Source organism: Poecilia latipinna, unplaced genomic scaffold, assembly GCF_001443285.1.
Source record: "Poecilia latipinna isolate Pla-1442-1.1 unplaced genomic scaffold, P_latipinna-1.0 Scaffold302, whole genome shotgun sequence".
Classification (NCBI taxonomy): Eukaryota; Metazoa; Chordata; class Actinopteri; order Cyprinodontiformes; family Poeciliidae; genus Poecilia; species Poecilia latipinna.
In genome coordinates, this window is record NW_015112918.1 from 68,583 (window position 1) to 84,247 (window position 15,665).

The 15,665-nt window shown below is 38.0% G+C and overlaps 1 protein-coding gene across 11 annotated transcripts in view; it reads left to right on the forward strand.

The window, feature by feature from the left end:
• The window catches only part of LOC106948690 (netrin-G1-like), a 73,473-nt gene extending 61,612 nt beyond the window's left edge, over nt 1-11,861 (forward strand). For 6 of the 11 annotated variants that reach the window (XM_015034516.1, XM_015034517.1, XM_015034515.1 and 3 more), the window contains 3 exons: nt 590-616; nt 2,897-2,941; nt 10,386-11,861. In XM_015034516.1, the coding sequence (XP_014890002.1) occupies nt 590-616; nt 2,897-2,941; nt 10,386-10,624 (311 nt within the window). In that variant the 3' untranslated portion in view covers nt 10,625-11,861. The other 5 variants (XR_001425226.1, XM_015034524.1, XM_015034522.1 and 2 more) reach the window with 5 other exon arrangements.
• The last annotated feature ends 3,804 nt before the right edge of the window (nt 11,862-15,665 follow it).

Here is a 15,665-nt window from a genome sequence, read left to right on the forward strand (position 1 = left end):
GGAGGAGGAAGGGGATGAAGAAGATGGAGTGGGAAAAAAAAAAAAAAAAAATTTCCCCCCCCCCCCCCCCCCCCCCCAAAAAAAAAAATAATGGCAAAAGACAAAGTGAAAAGATTAGAAATTGAATTAATTGTAGGCCGGGAATCACTCACTGATGATTATTATGCAATGCAGAGATGGTAAAGCCACAGCCAGATACTGATACAACATATGGAGCAAACAGATGCTGCAGGGATGCTCCAGGAACTTTTCCAAACATGAATAAAAAAAAATGCTGGTGAAAAGATTTCTATTTTATATTGAGCCTTTGAATTCTTTGACATTTTGTCTCTGGCCGACCCGTAATTATCATCAGCAAAAGGTGGAGTTTGGAGCAGGTTCTCGAACTGCTGCTAATCAGCAGACACAGCAGAAGCCAAATGGATAAGTGTTGTGTCATTGGGCTTTGCAGGGCAAAAAAAAAAAAAAAAAACACCATCCAAATGCTTTCTCTTGCAATTTTATGACTAATGTATCAAACATAAAGTGAAACAAGCTGATACTTGAATGAAACACTTATTTCCCCCCTCACCCTCTTTTCTCTCCGCAGGCATTCCCAGCAATCATGGACCAGTGCGTAAGTTATTCGAGCTTTTTAATTGGCATGCTGACTAATGGGTTTCCTCCCCCAGTCATGACTAACTCTTGTTGAACTGATGATGTTGGTGTGAGAAACTGTGGCACATGTGTAGCAGTGATCAGCATGTTTTACACGGTCAGAAAAATCCATTTACACCAAACATTCTTGTAGAACAGCACATTTTATATCCCAGCTAATCAATGAAAGTGGACCAATGCATGGAGGGAAGAAAATACTTTTTTTTTATGCATCTCATGAAGAGAATAATATGCACTTAAGCCCGGAATGATTAAAAAAAACAAAAAGTTTTAAAAAGGAGAGATTTGCTTTAGGTCTTATATATTTCCATGTAATAAAAAAAAGATAATTCCTGTAAACAGGCTGTCTTATTCTTAAAATTTTGCATTTTGAGCCTCTTGAAAATAAAAGCAGAACAATTTTATGGAGAATAGCAAGCAAAATGATGAAGCCTGAAAACAGTGCATTAACAGATGACATATAAAGATTTGTTTTTTAATTCATAGCTTTGTTGTTGTACAAAAATAAATGAAAAGAGGATTTTAGGTCAAAGCCTTTACCATGACTTTTTTAGTGCCTCAAAAAGTATTAATGCCATTTGAACCATTTGAGATTTTGTCAACTTACAACCACAAACTTCTATGTATTTTAATCAGACTTTATATATTCAATTAGTAAAATAGTATTTACAATAACAGTGAAGCAGAGGGTAAATTATTTCTTGTTTGAAAAAGATAAACCAGAAATCTAATAAGTTTGATTGGTATGTGCATTTGTATTCAACCAGATAGAACTGGCAAGCAGTCAAGAAATTCATGGCAACTCTGGAGGAGCTGCAGAGACCAACAGCTCAGGTGGGATAGTCTTTCAACAGAACAATTAATTTTGCACTATGCAAATTTAAGCAAGAGTGCCAACAAGAAAGCGGTTGTTGGAAGAAGTGACAAAAAGTTTCTTGTTTAAGAAAAAATGACTGAAGCCATGCAGAGAACACAGCAGCCATGTTTGAGATGGTTCTTATGTCAGTAGAGATCAAATTGAACCTTTTTGACTCCATGGAAAATGCTACATGAGCTGTGATACCAACCCCCTGAATGCACCACCCCCACTGAGAAACATGACGTTGGTATCGTCTTTCCATCGGGATGCTTTTCTTGTGCACGGACAAGAAAGCTGGTCAGAGCTGAAGGGAGCAGCTTAGAACAGGGCAGTTCTGGACAAAAACATCTAGAGAATGTTAAAAAAAAAAATCCTTGAGACTAAAGAGAAAGCTTACCTTCCAGTAGAAGAATGATTGAACATAAAGTCAGAGATACAATAGAATTGTTCATGCCTTAGAATGACCCAACCAAAGTGCAACCCTACATCTAATTAAGAATCTATGGCAACCTGACAACTGCTGCCTACCGAGGCTCAGTAGCAAATCTTCCAGAGTTACAGCTCTTTTGCAAATATTGCCTTCATTTTGTAAAGAACAAACCCATAAAACATGCAGCTTTTATTGCAGGGAAAGTTTGTTCTGCAGTCTGTGGGGATGAATACAAATGCATGTCACAAACTTTAAATGGATTACTTTGTGTTGCTCTGTTATTTGAAATCTAAATATAGTAATCATTTTTACCAAATGGGGGATGAAAACGGTGTGCATACTTTCAGAGAGCCCTGCTACATGGATGTTACATCTACTTTAATTTTTAAATAAAAACAGTCAAAAAGTGTGTTCGAGTTGTGTTGAAATGTACATTGTTCACTAATTAGCTTTTCTTTTTAATGTCGCAATTGCCCCTGCATTAGCACAACAAAGAAAGATATCTGCTTTTACACTCCTGAATATTTGCTCAAACACACTCAGACGTGCACACACACACACGCAAATATGTGCCCAAAGCAAAAGCCATTCTTTATGAAGACGTGGCTCCAGCCGCGCATCCCTATGCATGTTGATGCCTGAAGGTGACTCCACATGCTGAATAACAACAGCCACTTCCCTGCATAGACCTCCCTGCCTTTCTGTTGTGGAAAATTCACTTTGGCTGCATGCACGCTACTCTGTCTGTGCATTAACTCATTTATTACCCCCAATGTCCTGCTGTAGCTTTCAAATAACTGATATAAAACAGATGAGATGTAGAATACTGTAAAAAAATAAATAAATAAAACTGGACTATGCATGCTTATCCCCCTCCCCGCTTTCAAAAGCATAGAAAGTTGAACTATATGACAATTGATGTAATAAATACCCTCTCCATTTCCACGCAGATCGAGCAAATGCTTCATCTCTCGGTGTTGCAAATCGTAACCAAGGTAGGATTATAGGTTTTGTAACTTCAGCATGACATTACCAACTCACAGACAGAATTGACTGCTTATTGATCGGCTGTTTAAAAAAAAAAAAAAAAAAAAAGGAGAAAAGCCTTTGTGTGGGAATGGAAATTACAGAAATCAGTAGGCTGTTTTGACCAAAGCTGCCTTTCATCCTGCCGCCACAGACACACGCTGGTCCTTACAAGGCAGACCTTTTTTTTGTTGTGAGGACACTGCAGGGAACGGGCCGCGTGCCTCAGGATCACCGAGTCCACAGCCTTCTAACCTCTTTGATCATGCCCTCTTTTTAATTACCCAGAATGCCCTCTGGGGATGCACCCTTTCTGCCGCCTTCTTAAGGTAGAAAAAGAAAGTATAAAAAAAAAAAAAAAAAAAAAAAGAAATCGCAGAGAAGGAGAAGGAAGGAGAAAAGAGGCTTCAGGGAGGTTTATGTAGATTGATCTCCAGCTATCTCCAGCTAATCCGCAGGCCCAGATATCCTGTGTAGTGAGTGTTAAGTCGCATCTGCACCACTGCTCTCACAACTAGGAGGAGGGAGAAAAATTAAAGTAAGACTTTAAGGATTTCCAAAATAAAGGGAGGGGTTCTTTTTTTCTTCATCTCGCTTTTGTAGATAATACAATGTTGTGTTGACAGAACTACAAATTTTCCCTTTATTTTTATTTTTTCTAAATCTATTGTTTCAACATAAGGTGTCAGGGCATATTATTCATCTAAAAGTTTCCTGTGTATACTTTTTTCAAAACAAACTGATGAGGTTATCACTTAATGCACCGAACATTTCAGAGTGAACAACATTTCTGTGGTCAAAGCTAGTATATTTGAATTTCAAATGAAAGCAGAACAGCTAATCGTTTTATTTGTGCTACAGAAGAGTTCTTTAAATTAAATATGAGCCAGATTCATTAAACCAAGCAAATTAGCACATGTTCATGAATTATAAACAGCTCCGAAGAGTATGTGGATTTCCGTGCGTGTGGTTTCGAAATGAACCGATCAAACAAAAGCCCAGCAAGCCCACATAGATCTATGTAAATAAGTGTGAAGATCAAAACATGCAGTCTTATCAACCAAAATCTCTTCATTCTGATTAACATTTGCTTGTTTCTTGTATTTACAACACATCAACTGAACATGAATCTGCTTATTTGCTTTGTTAAACTGTGTCAAAGGTGCTCTAATTCAAAGAATAATCAATTATGTCCATCATAATATACAGTCAATTTTTATTTAAACAACACACCTCTACTGGTTTCCAGCCACTTGGGATGCATGAGAGCTATTTGTACTGGACTGTAATGTAAAACTGTCGTTTTAAAAGCTGAGACAACGATGGGAGGGACATGATTACTCTGATTACTGAATCCTGTACAGCAGAATAAACACATGAGGAACAGCTGTGACTGAGCATGAGGCTCTGGTACAGAGAAAAGTGTAAACAGGGATGAAAAACACAGGAGTGCACTGAAGCTACTACGAGCAGACTAAAAATATCAAACTAAATTTAAAGTTGAAGAGATTGTGACACAAACTAGGCTAATAGCTTGAAGAAATCCAGGCTCAGCTTTGGTGAGCTTCAAAGTGTATTACCTTTTTGAAGCTGGAGATGCACCACACCACGGCTGCCCAACTTCCGTTCCCGAGAGCCACTATCCTGCAACTTGAAAAGCAATTTTTAGAATAAAACTAATATTAGAACTTCCTACAAAAGTCACAAACAACCTCGAATGAAATGAAATTGTAAAATTAATTACAAAACAAACATAGTCATAAACTGTACCTATTTTGAATAGCGTCTCTTTGATTTGATGTAGTCGGGGATAGAAATACAGTCTGTCTGAATGTGTAGAGTCTTTTCTATTCTTGCAGATGCCTTCTAATATCTGCAGGTCAGTTTGTTTTGCTTCAAACTGTCGCCCTCGTGAGAACGAAGCGTTCAGTTGGCTTCAGTTGGTTTGATGAATATTGTAGGCTGTGTGACCCTGAGTCTTCTAGTTCAGAAATAAAAATCTGCTGAGACCCGACTGGGCAAATTCTATGTTTCTTTCTTCTCACCTGCCTTTGTGACATGCTATAAAAAAGACACTTTTTAAACAAATTTAAATAATTTTTCACATTTTATCTGACAGAACAACACAAAGTAATAGAAGACATAAAATATGTAAAATGTGGAGTTATTTAATACCAACACTGTGACTTTAGTACTTAGTAGAATCACTTTGCGTTACCATTACAACTGCTAATCTGTTGGGGCTTGTCTTTATCAGCTTGGTTTATCTGGAGAATGATGGTTTTGTTCGGTTTGCTTAATAACCAGCAGTGTTATTGCACATTAAACAACAGTTTGTAAATGTTTCCACAAATTCTAAATTCAGTTTAGATTAAGACTTTGACTAGTCCATAATTTTTGTGCAGCTTTTAAAGCTTTTCTTCCAGGATTGCCTTGGATTTAGCTCATTTCATTTTCCCATCAAATCTGAACAACTTTCCTATCCTTGCTAAGGAAAGGCATCCCCAAAGCATGATGCTGCCTCCACCATGTATTATGTTTTCCAGTTGTTTGTATACCCAGATTAAGTCACACACAGATGGATTATTTTTTATATATTAGGCTGCTTCTGGTGCATTTGGTTGCACTGAATTTATTTTAGAGGCATCAAACTAAAAAGAACTAACCCCACATTTTCTTTCACAGAGAAAAATTGTGGAAACCATTTATTATTTTCATTTCACCATTATGTGCTAAAATGATGCATGTTCATCACATAACAAAATAAAAAGACACAAAGAATGATCTAAAAAATATTGAAAGGACTAAGAAATCGCAGCATTCGGTTTTATTTGTATAACAAAGGTTTACAACAAATGTTGAATTGAGGCACTTTACCAAAAATACACTCAGTTCAGTCAGTTTATAGTAATAACCATGACCATTTATGTGAGTTATTCTCCTCTGATGTGCCTGTTTGTTGACTTGCTAAACAATACAGCAATCAATAGTCAAAGAAATGTGTGTCATTTGGTGTTGTTTGCTTTTTCTGACAAATAGCAAAGTAGCAAGGCCTCAAGTTGAGATTCAAAGTGTCTATTATGTCATTTTCGTTCCTAATAAACACCATGAATAAAATCCAATACACAAGACTAAATGTGCTTCCAATATATGGATTTGTGATTATTTTTGCTTGGACAATGCCAGTCAAGCATGAGATCTCTGATGTTAAACCAAACTGGCCATTTAGAAACATTTTTGCATATCTCACTTTAAATCCAAGGTAGAAATTATCCCCCCCCAAAAAAACACAACATTTCATAATAGATGTATTCCTTTGATCCCTTTCTTAAAACAAAATTGTATTGTGTCGGGCTTTTTCATTGCTCATAAACGAAGTAGACAACTTTACTTATGCACACTTTCAAATTAAAACGCATTAGCCAATGCAGCGCTCCCGTAAAAATGGAAAGCATTTGCTATTCTGTCTTTAGAGATGATATTTTATATCTCCTCCGCAGTCAAGTGGTGTATCATAACACTGGCGGTGCATATTGAACTTCAGAGCCTTAAATCACTGACTAATGATGAAGCCTTTATGTTAATATAATAAGAGGAGGCAAGACTGACGGCGACGTTTCAGCTTACACCGACATCATGGCAAAAGATATTGACCGGGTGTAATTGAAGCAACACTGTTCTTGCTCCAAGCATATAATTAGCAGATCCTGTGTCTGAAAAATATCTTCAGTTATGATTAATTGTACTGGTGAATCTGTAGTTATAAACGCCTTTCAAACTTATTAAATGCGTCAGCGTGGATATGATTTAACTTTGCCTTTTACATGTAATTAAATGGAGGTGCTGCTGTCTCTGTGGGGTCTTGGTTGTCTTTAATTATCCTTTTCAAGCTTCACGAATTAGACTTGATTCTTATGATATTGGTTTTGTTGCTTTGAAATTAAACACTTAACTCGGCTTGCCACATGTAGCCAACATAACCTCCTTGGTCACATCGGATCATGATCTTTTGCAAAAAAAAAGAAAAAAGAAGAGTTGCAGGAGATATGACTGAGTGCATTGATTTGTGACTTCCAGCCTCTTATCATACCGTGGTTCACTGTATCTCTCTGACTTCAGTTGCAGAGTATCAGAGGACATCAAGACCTCAGAAAGATGAGAAGATTAGAAAATCTGTCAAATTGAAAACATTTCCTGTCCTCCCAACACACAAAATGTACTTATTTGGGTTATTAATGAGTCAATAGTATTCTAATTGGCTCAAAAACATTTTGCAGGAAGGAGAAACACCCGAGTGCACAAGATGCAATGACATTTAAAACACACGCCCTCCGATTGCGTCAGATGTTTGTCCTTCGTGTCACTGTTGTGGCGCTGCTGTAGAGAATTTTTCTCCCTGTTGCTTCATGTACCGCCGAGGCCCGAGGACGGATCTGTCACAACAGTTACACTGTTAAAATGTCACAGATCTGACAGAGGTGTGCGGCACACATATGTCTGCAGAGGGTGTGCTGCATGGTCCTGTCTTCCCCTGCTGCCGGCACCAGTTCAGGAGTAAATAATGTCCTAAAAAGCTATTTTACTTAAATTCAAGCAGAAACATTGTGTCAAAAAAACACAATTCACCTATTCTATACTGATTGTAATTCAAGTAAATATGCAATATTTGTCTATTTTTTATTGAAAAGCCTAGTTTTGTTGTGCTGTAAATTAGGGCATATCTGAAAATCACATGACAACTTGTTTCCAGTTCAGTAATAAAGAGGATGAGTTATAGAAAAAAATTATACAGCAGATTTAGAAGTTATCACTAAAGTTGAACATATCAAATAGTCATTTCAAGGTTTTAGGAAGTTCTTCTGGGATGCATCAAAAAGACAATTAGAATTAGATTTTTAGACAATCAGACCATTTCTGAAATATTATAGTCATGAAAAAACCCTAAAAAATAGTAGTTTTCCTTTTAAGTAAGTTAAATAACATCATAATGTGTCAAACACTATACATTACAAAGTTTTAAATTAATTTTATATTTCACACAGGACTTTTTTTTATTATTTATTTCATTGTCCATCTGATCTACGGAAGATGATTCACGATGAAATAACTTGCTATCCTTCCATTCATCTGTGACCTTATCTAGCAGTTATATGTATTTTTTTTTTTACATTTTAATTATTGATATTTACATCATGTTCTGAGTGACACTTTCTAGCATCAGTATGCTTTTTTTTTTTTTTTTTTTTTCCATTTCCCTACATCCTCTAACACAGAACCAGCCAAATGGCTGACATGGACTTGTACGACACAAGCTACTTTTAGGCAGCTTTGAGGGACACCACTGTCCTGAGGCACAGCCACAGGACACACAGAGCATCACTCACCCATAGGCTGAATTATATTATTTAAACAACATGTTTTATCATCTTATTTAGCATTTACAGTTTGGTATTAAATAGTTTAAATCTGTCCAAAGTGTCTGTCTCGGTGTCTGGTTTAGTCTGTCTTGGCAACCACATTGTTTTGCACCACTGTTTATGGATTATGCTGAAAAGAATCTGTCACTTTTGTGCATTTTAAGTAAGACAGACTGGAAATAGTGCAATATTTGCCTATGCAGTTCCTTTATAAATAAAATTTCAATACACATAAAAACAGAAAAATCATCCATCATCGCACATAACAAAATGTCATACTGAAGATAGAAACCTGGATCCACAGGTGGAATTTCCATTCATGCAAACAACACAAGCAATGTCTTAGTAAATGATTTTGAGTTAGATGCAACCCCAATGCCTTTTTAATCAGTTTTGGCATGAAAAATGATTGTTTGTTCTTTTTTTTTTTTTGATGCATGAGCTGCACTACTGAAAACCAAAAATGTGATTACTATTTATGCAGGAGGAGATATCCAATTACACTGAAATCTTTGTGCAAACATTACCTCTTCCCGGATTTCACCTCTGCCAGTGGAAAGGCTTCCTGAGATAATTGAGTTGTGAGGTTTTATCTAAAAAAAGAAAAACGTGAGCATCATCTTACGTAATCCCCTTCGCTCTATATTCAAATAAATAAAGATTTGATGGGCACTAAGGCAATCCATTACTGGGAATGGAACCTTTTTTTTAACAATGTGGTATTTTCTGTTGAAACCTTGACTACAAATATGAAAATAACACCAGCTGGAAAGGCTGTAGTATTCTGTTAGTGGTTATCCCATACATACAGAAAACCGTCTTTATAATGTTCTCCCAACAGTAGAAAAAAAATCAATTCACTTTGTAGACGTCATTTCACGTAACTCAAAAGCAGAAGTGATTTTTAACTATTCAAAGCCAACACAAAGCCACAGCCAGGCTGTTGATTTGGAATGATGCATTCAAGATTGCTAGGAGAAACTCAGCATTTAACAAAAAATGTATAGACCAGGAAGTGCTGTGACTGATGCTTAAATTCAGTATTCACAATATTGTTGTTTTAGACATTGTAAAGTATAGTAGATACATGAACCTGCCCTACTTCCTTTGATTCACTGGTCCTTACCTCCATATTATGGAGTGCTACACATACAGATATAGTCCACTGTAGAAAGCCTTTCACGGCTTTCTAGAGTTTTCTTGAAACTTCATATCTGCTTGCCTAGAAATTTTCCCCAAACTCACCAGCTGATTTCTTGTGGGTCCTTTACAAGAACCATCAGGTACTTTCCACGAATGTTCCAGGCACAGACTGGAGCTCATCAACTACTGTATTTGAACTCTTCTGAAGTTAGCCAGGTGCAGCCCTGGATCTTTCCTGGAACATTTTTGAAATATATCAGGTACTACTCGTGAACTTTACAGGAACCTACTAAGTCTTTTGCTGGAACTTTCTTATAGACTTATAGGAGGCTTCCTTGGAAATTGCACAGTATTTCCAGGTTACTTCCTGAAAGGTGTGCAGTGAGTTCCAGGAAAGTACCTGGTAAGTTCCTGGCATCATGCGGTGATTTTTGAAAACTACGCTGTGGGTTTCACAAAAAGGTCTACCAAAGTATCTGCAAAGTTCCAGAAAAGTTCTTGGAAAGTACCTGTTAATGTCTAGGAAAGTATTTGCTGTACTATGCAGTGATGCTTTCTTTGAAAGATGTTTACCGCTAACATTCTTCTACGAACAACAGCTGTTTAGTGCAAATATTTTCCCATACGGCTGATAGTTCTGTCTTTTTCAAGACTGTTTGCTGTCCTTGATTTGGCCCTTCCTGACTTGCCTGCAACTCAGTAAGGACTCCGAGCTGCGCAGACAGGACAGGAAGAGGCAGCTTGTGCCCTATGAACCTGCTTGTTGATGTTCTGTTCTGCCCCTTTCACTGAGTGATCTATTAATCACGCCTTCCTGTCTACCTCTCCTGCCCTTTCTGCTTTGTCTCTCCAGCTCGGGTGTGCGACAACGCGATGCTGCGCTGTCAGAACGGCGGCACGTGCCACCACCACCAGCGGTGTCACTGTGCCCCGGGCTTCACGGGTGTCCTGTGTGAGAGAGCTAGATGCCAGGGTCCCGGAGAGTGTGATGACCAGCTATCTGGACGGGCAGCACTCCATCATCACCCCATAAAGCATCGGCTGTTCTTTCCCCTTGTAATGATCCTGCTTTCAGTTGTTTCTCTTTGCTGAGAGGCTTGAACCAAAATCCTCCAAATAAAACCCTAAGACCACAAATGCTGAGACGGAACTCTCAACCTTATGAACACGAAAAAAACAAAACAAACAAAACAAAAACAAAGAATGTGTGGACAATGTGCTCAGTATAAGCAACTTTTTTTTGTATGGCCAAGACCAAGTTGGTGGGCGAAGAAGAAAGTAGTGCAGCAGGTTTAATGACGAAAAGATTTCTGGAAACCGCAGTGAAAAAAAAGACACTGTTTTGTAACCTCACATGAAAAGACTGTAGGTGCTCTTGCTTTGTGATAATGTCTTTCTCTAGTATCCCATCTTAGAGAGACTGAAGATTCTCTGCTCAGTTTCTGGTGACAAACTGTACAAAAACAAGACACAAGATTCCTAGTTATCATCTAAAGTATAATGAGAAAATATAGTGAAGCAAGATCTCTTAAAAAGATAGTTTGGGTATTTTTGAAGTAGTTAAGTAATAGTATCCTTATCTGCAGAACTCTGATGTCACAGTTAAACAAGTTGGATGGCAAGTAATGGATAAGGCTAAAAGCTAACCAGACAGAAAACCAAGGCGGCGAGTGACAGCCTGACAGGAAATCAAAATTATTACTCAAACTCTTGTCTAGTTTAACCTTTCTAAACTGGAATGTGTTGCCGACTACACGGCCAAATTTGCAGTACCGTAATTCCGCCACAGTTGGCGCTATCTGAAAAATTCCAACGGTTTCTGAAAGGTGAGACGTTGCACTTTCAGCCTATATCGGGTTATTATGGTAATTTCACAGCTGCAGAGAGTGAAATGAATCCGGGGGGCACTCGTTTAATAGACGGTAAATTGCGAAAATAACTTGCTGGATATTGAAAGTTCCAGTTGTTATGGATAAATGGGTAAATATCTCACAGGACATTTAAAGAACTACTTACAATTAAAATAAGAAAGAAATATATAGGCAGACATTTGAAACTTAGGTGTAAAAGGGTTAACCCTTTTAACCAGACTGGTGAGGTGATGATGATCAGGCAATCTGAAATTGCAGGCAGCCACTTTATTTTAGGTAGTACCACAGACACTGTCCTGCTAATGATACTAAACATCTGAAATCAGGTATTGAAGATATTAAAACCTTCAAACAGACATTCTGTTTGTTTGATACAATTATTCACGCATGATACCAGTTTGAGTCACAGTTTTATTCCAGAATTACAAATAATATTAACAGGAGATGTTTTAAATTATATTTTTTTAAAAAGCTAAAATGGATGACCCTGCTAACTAGCTGTTAGCCTTTCATTGTTCTAAGTAGTTCCTCACTTTTCTGACAAAAATTATGGTGACATGACAATCTGTTTCCTGCAAGAATGGAAGCTTTTACTGGTAATGTCTTCACACTGACTCACCAAAAATAAAAATACAAAATCTAAACTATCACTTTACGACATCTTGCCTCACTGCCTCCCATTTTCATACTTCCATTTCTACCATGGCCGCCTCCCCGCCCAGCACCATCAGGCCCCCAGTCCTTCCTGTGCTTTAGTGGCCCTAGTGATTTTACTTTGCTGCTGCAGGGTGTCTGTTGTTTTGCCTAAAGCTGCACATGTATTACTACCAATCCCTCCCTACAATTTCCAGTCTAGTATCTTTTCATTTTCAGAAGCTTTGTAGTATTGCTTGAGCTCACATGTATCTGAAAAAAGTTGTAAAATACTGTAAGTGTATTTAATTTTCTATAAAACAGATATTTTCATGATTATGCAAAACAAACAAAAAAAAAGATGTATTACTTGTTTTCTACTGCTGCTGACCAGTCCTTCAGTAGACGTGGGCTAAGGGTGACTAAGGAAATTGGTTGTGTTCAAACTATTATTTTTATTTTTATTTTTTTGCTTGTGGGACACATGGCTCTCGTTGCCTGAGAGCTGCTGTCAGAATATGTTTACATACACGCCCACAAAATACACTTCCACCAAAGCGCAAAAGAAAAAAAAAACATGTTTTTGTCTTGTTGAAAAGTAGTAATTTTATTAGGCAGAAACATAACATTTCAGACAAAATGTGAAGAAGAAAATTGTTTATTGTCCACTGATAAATGCAGGCAAATTACAAATACTGAATGTCATTTTAAAAGATGTTTAAAAGCTATCAAATTTGATCATTGACTATTCCTCTGAAGCACCAGATGCTGATAATAAGCAGGCTCCTCTGTAACACATCCCTGTTGTGCTTATGAAGGAATCCTGGATTGAAATCCCATCAGTTTTATGTAAATTTAACAAGAAGAGGAAAGAAGATTGTGTGGCCGTTGCAGAGGTTGTCCAGCTCAAATCTGTAATCAGATCTAATCCTCGAATCAAACGAGAATAAGGGAACTTTGTTTGTTTTTTTCCCCGAGCTCCTGCAGATGAAAGCCATGCATCCTGCTGCGGGAGCCGCCACAAAGCCGTGCTCTCCGGAAATGAGCTCTAATTCATGGCGGGTCAATGAATAGAAATGAAGTTGCGTCCCACGGGGTGACATATTGAGAACTGAGACCAATTTTATTCAAGGGATTAATTTTACTCCTGAGGTTGTCATGGAACGCCTAATTGTGCTAGAGTTTAATGTAAGTGCCTCTCATTAAACGTCACTGTCTCTGATAGAAAGCAGTAGCCTTTTTGTGAATGAGACTCTGGAGATTAGGAAATTCTGTTTGTCATGGATTAATCCACTGTATAAAAACCACTTACAAAGGGATGGATGTTATTTTTTAAGAAAACGTGACATTTTTTTTTTTGGAAGCGTTAACCCAAGTGCTGGTCATGAACATAAATCTACAAAAGATAACACAAGTAATAAATATGTGTTTGTCATTTTATTTAAAAAAATAAATAAATGCTCAACATCCATATTTGTGTGATTTTTAAGGCATGTCTTAAGGGTAATTGTCAGGTCAGACATTAAATTAGAAAAAAAAAACCAAACTGTGGTTAATTGCTTAACTTTTAGCCATATTTGGCAGTCAATATCTTTGTTGACAATCAAAAAAAGCAGAAGATGGGTCGACTGCACAAAAAACATCAATAAGTGGACAAGCTGCTGCAGCATTTTGAAGGTCTTCGTCTTTTATAGTGCAAATAGTAATATTTTTAAGATTCATTTTTCCCTTTTGGCTGCAAGCGTTGACCTGCAACAACACTGCATTTTACCAGCTGCAAAAGTGGTAGACGAATTATTCATGCGTTGCTATAAAACCCATTTCCCACTTTCACAAATTTCTTTTGTGTTTGCTTTGTGGTCACACCTTAATATCTCACATCATCAAACGGATTTTAATGTCATGCATTAAAACACCGTGGATAAATACAGAAAGCAGGTTTAAGATGATGGTTTTTCTTATTAGGGAAAATAGGCTGTCCAACCCTCTCTGACCCTGTGTTTGCAGATGTCCTCCATTCATTTCTGGATCTAAATCTCTTGGGAGCTGACCGAGCATCCATACGGCACTTCTCACACTTTTAGTTTGAAAATAAATCCAAACCCATACATCCTTACACTTTCAGAGTTGAACACTCTTTTGTGTTGTTCTTTTAAACCCTGACAAAATACAATAAAGTTTCCCGTTATGCTGTCACAAGATGTGAAAAAGGAAAGGGGAATTTATGAATTTATCACCATTAACATATGATGAAACATGTGCGCTGTTACTTAAACGCTTTTATATTTTTTTTTTCTTAAAAAGAGTGCTTGAGCCAGCGCTGAAAATATTTCTTTTGCTTGATAAATTTGTTCTGGTTTTGCAGATGCAGCAAGAGGCTTCTTTCAAGGGGCTACATTCAGAGTTCCTTCAACCCCCCACAAAAAGAGACCAAATTCTGTTTACCTCTTGCATTCCCCACTGTTCCGTGTCACAGCAGTTCCTTGTCCTTCCTCTTTTCACATCTGAGACCCAGGAGGGGGTATCAGGAGGACACTTTTAGACACAGGCAGTCCTTGTGTTCTGCCGCCGTCAGCGCTGGTGGCACCAGCACAAAAGTTACGTAACAGAAGACATTCAGGGGTATTCAGTGTCTGGGAAAGAGGAGGCTCAGCAACACGACTGGAGCACTCAGCTCATTTGCAAATCAATATCAATATTCAGCCGAGGTGAAGATGGCCTGCAGCAGAACCGAGAACTCTCCTGGGACAGAAGCGAGACCTCTCCCAGCATTTAGCACCGTAAATAGTACCGTTGTAAGGCACGTGTAAGAAGTGCCAGCGTATCAAATTTTCGTACTTCGCTAAATATCGCCAAGAATTTGAATATTAATTGTTTTCACGCTTAAAATAGAGACAGAAGCGCTCCTTCAAAAGCCCCTCCACCATCTGTTAAAAATCAGAGGATTGGAGGAAACCAAAGCTTCTATTTAGGTCACCAGTAGCAGGATGTTTATCTACATCGCCCGCTGAAGAACTGGAGCTAAGCGGCTGCAGGTCCTCACAGCTCTCATTTCTCACTCATCAAGAACTTGTCCATGACCCTGTCACAAGGAAAAACTTTTCCCCTTGGTTCAGCGCCTGCTGAAAGACAAGAAATAAAGACAGCCTGGTTCCATATGGAGAGCTGCAGTTGTTAGAAAGACTTTCTTTTCTGTTCGAGCTGCTCTCAAAGAGCGTGCGCTGCCTGGGAATGAAAGTTTATTTATTTATTTGTTTGCTTGTCAGTTTGTTTGTCTAGAAAGTTTCTTTGCAAATGCTGGCATCGAGTTGAGGAAGAAGTTACATACGGTTGCACAATGTTTGCATGCACAAAATTAAAAGCACTGTACAGAACTGTTAGAGTAGGGAGACAGAGTTTCATCGACGATGTTCTCGTATAAAAGTTCTCAGCTCTTGCTTTAGTTCTGTTGAAAAGGTGCAGTTTTTTTAACCTTATAGGTGCTAGAGCAGGGGTGTCAAACTCGATTTCACCGAGGGCCACTTCAGCATATTGGCCACCCTCAACGGGCCACATTGACGATACAGATCAGGAGTGCATCCCTGCTAAAACACCCCAGACAAAAGGTTGACTTCCCTCATTCAGTTCTG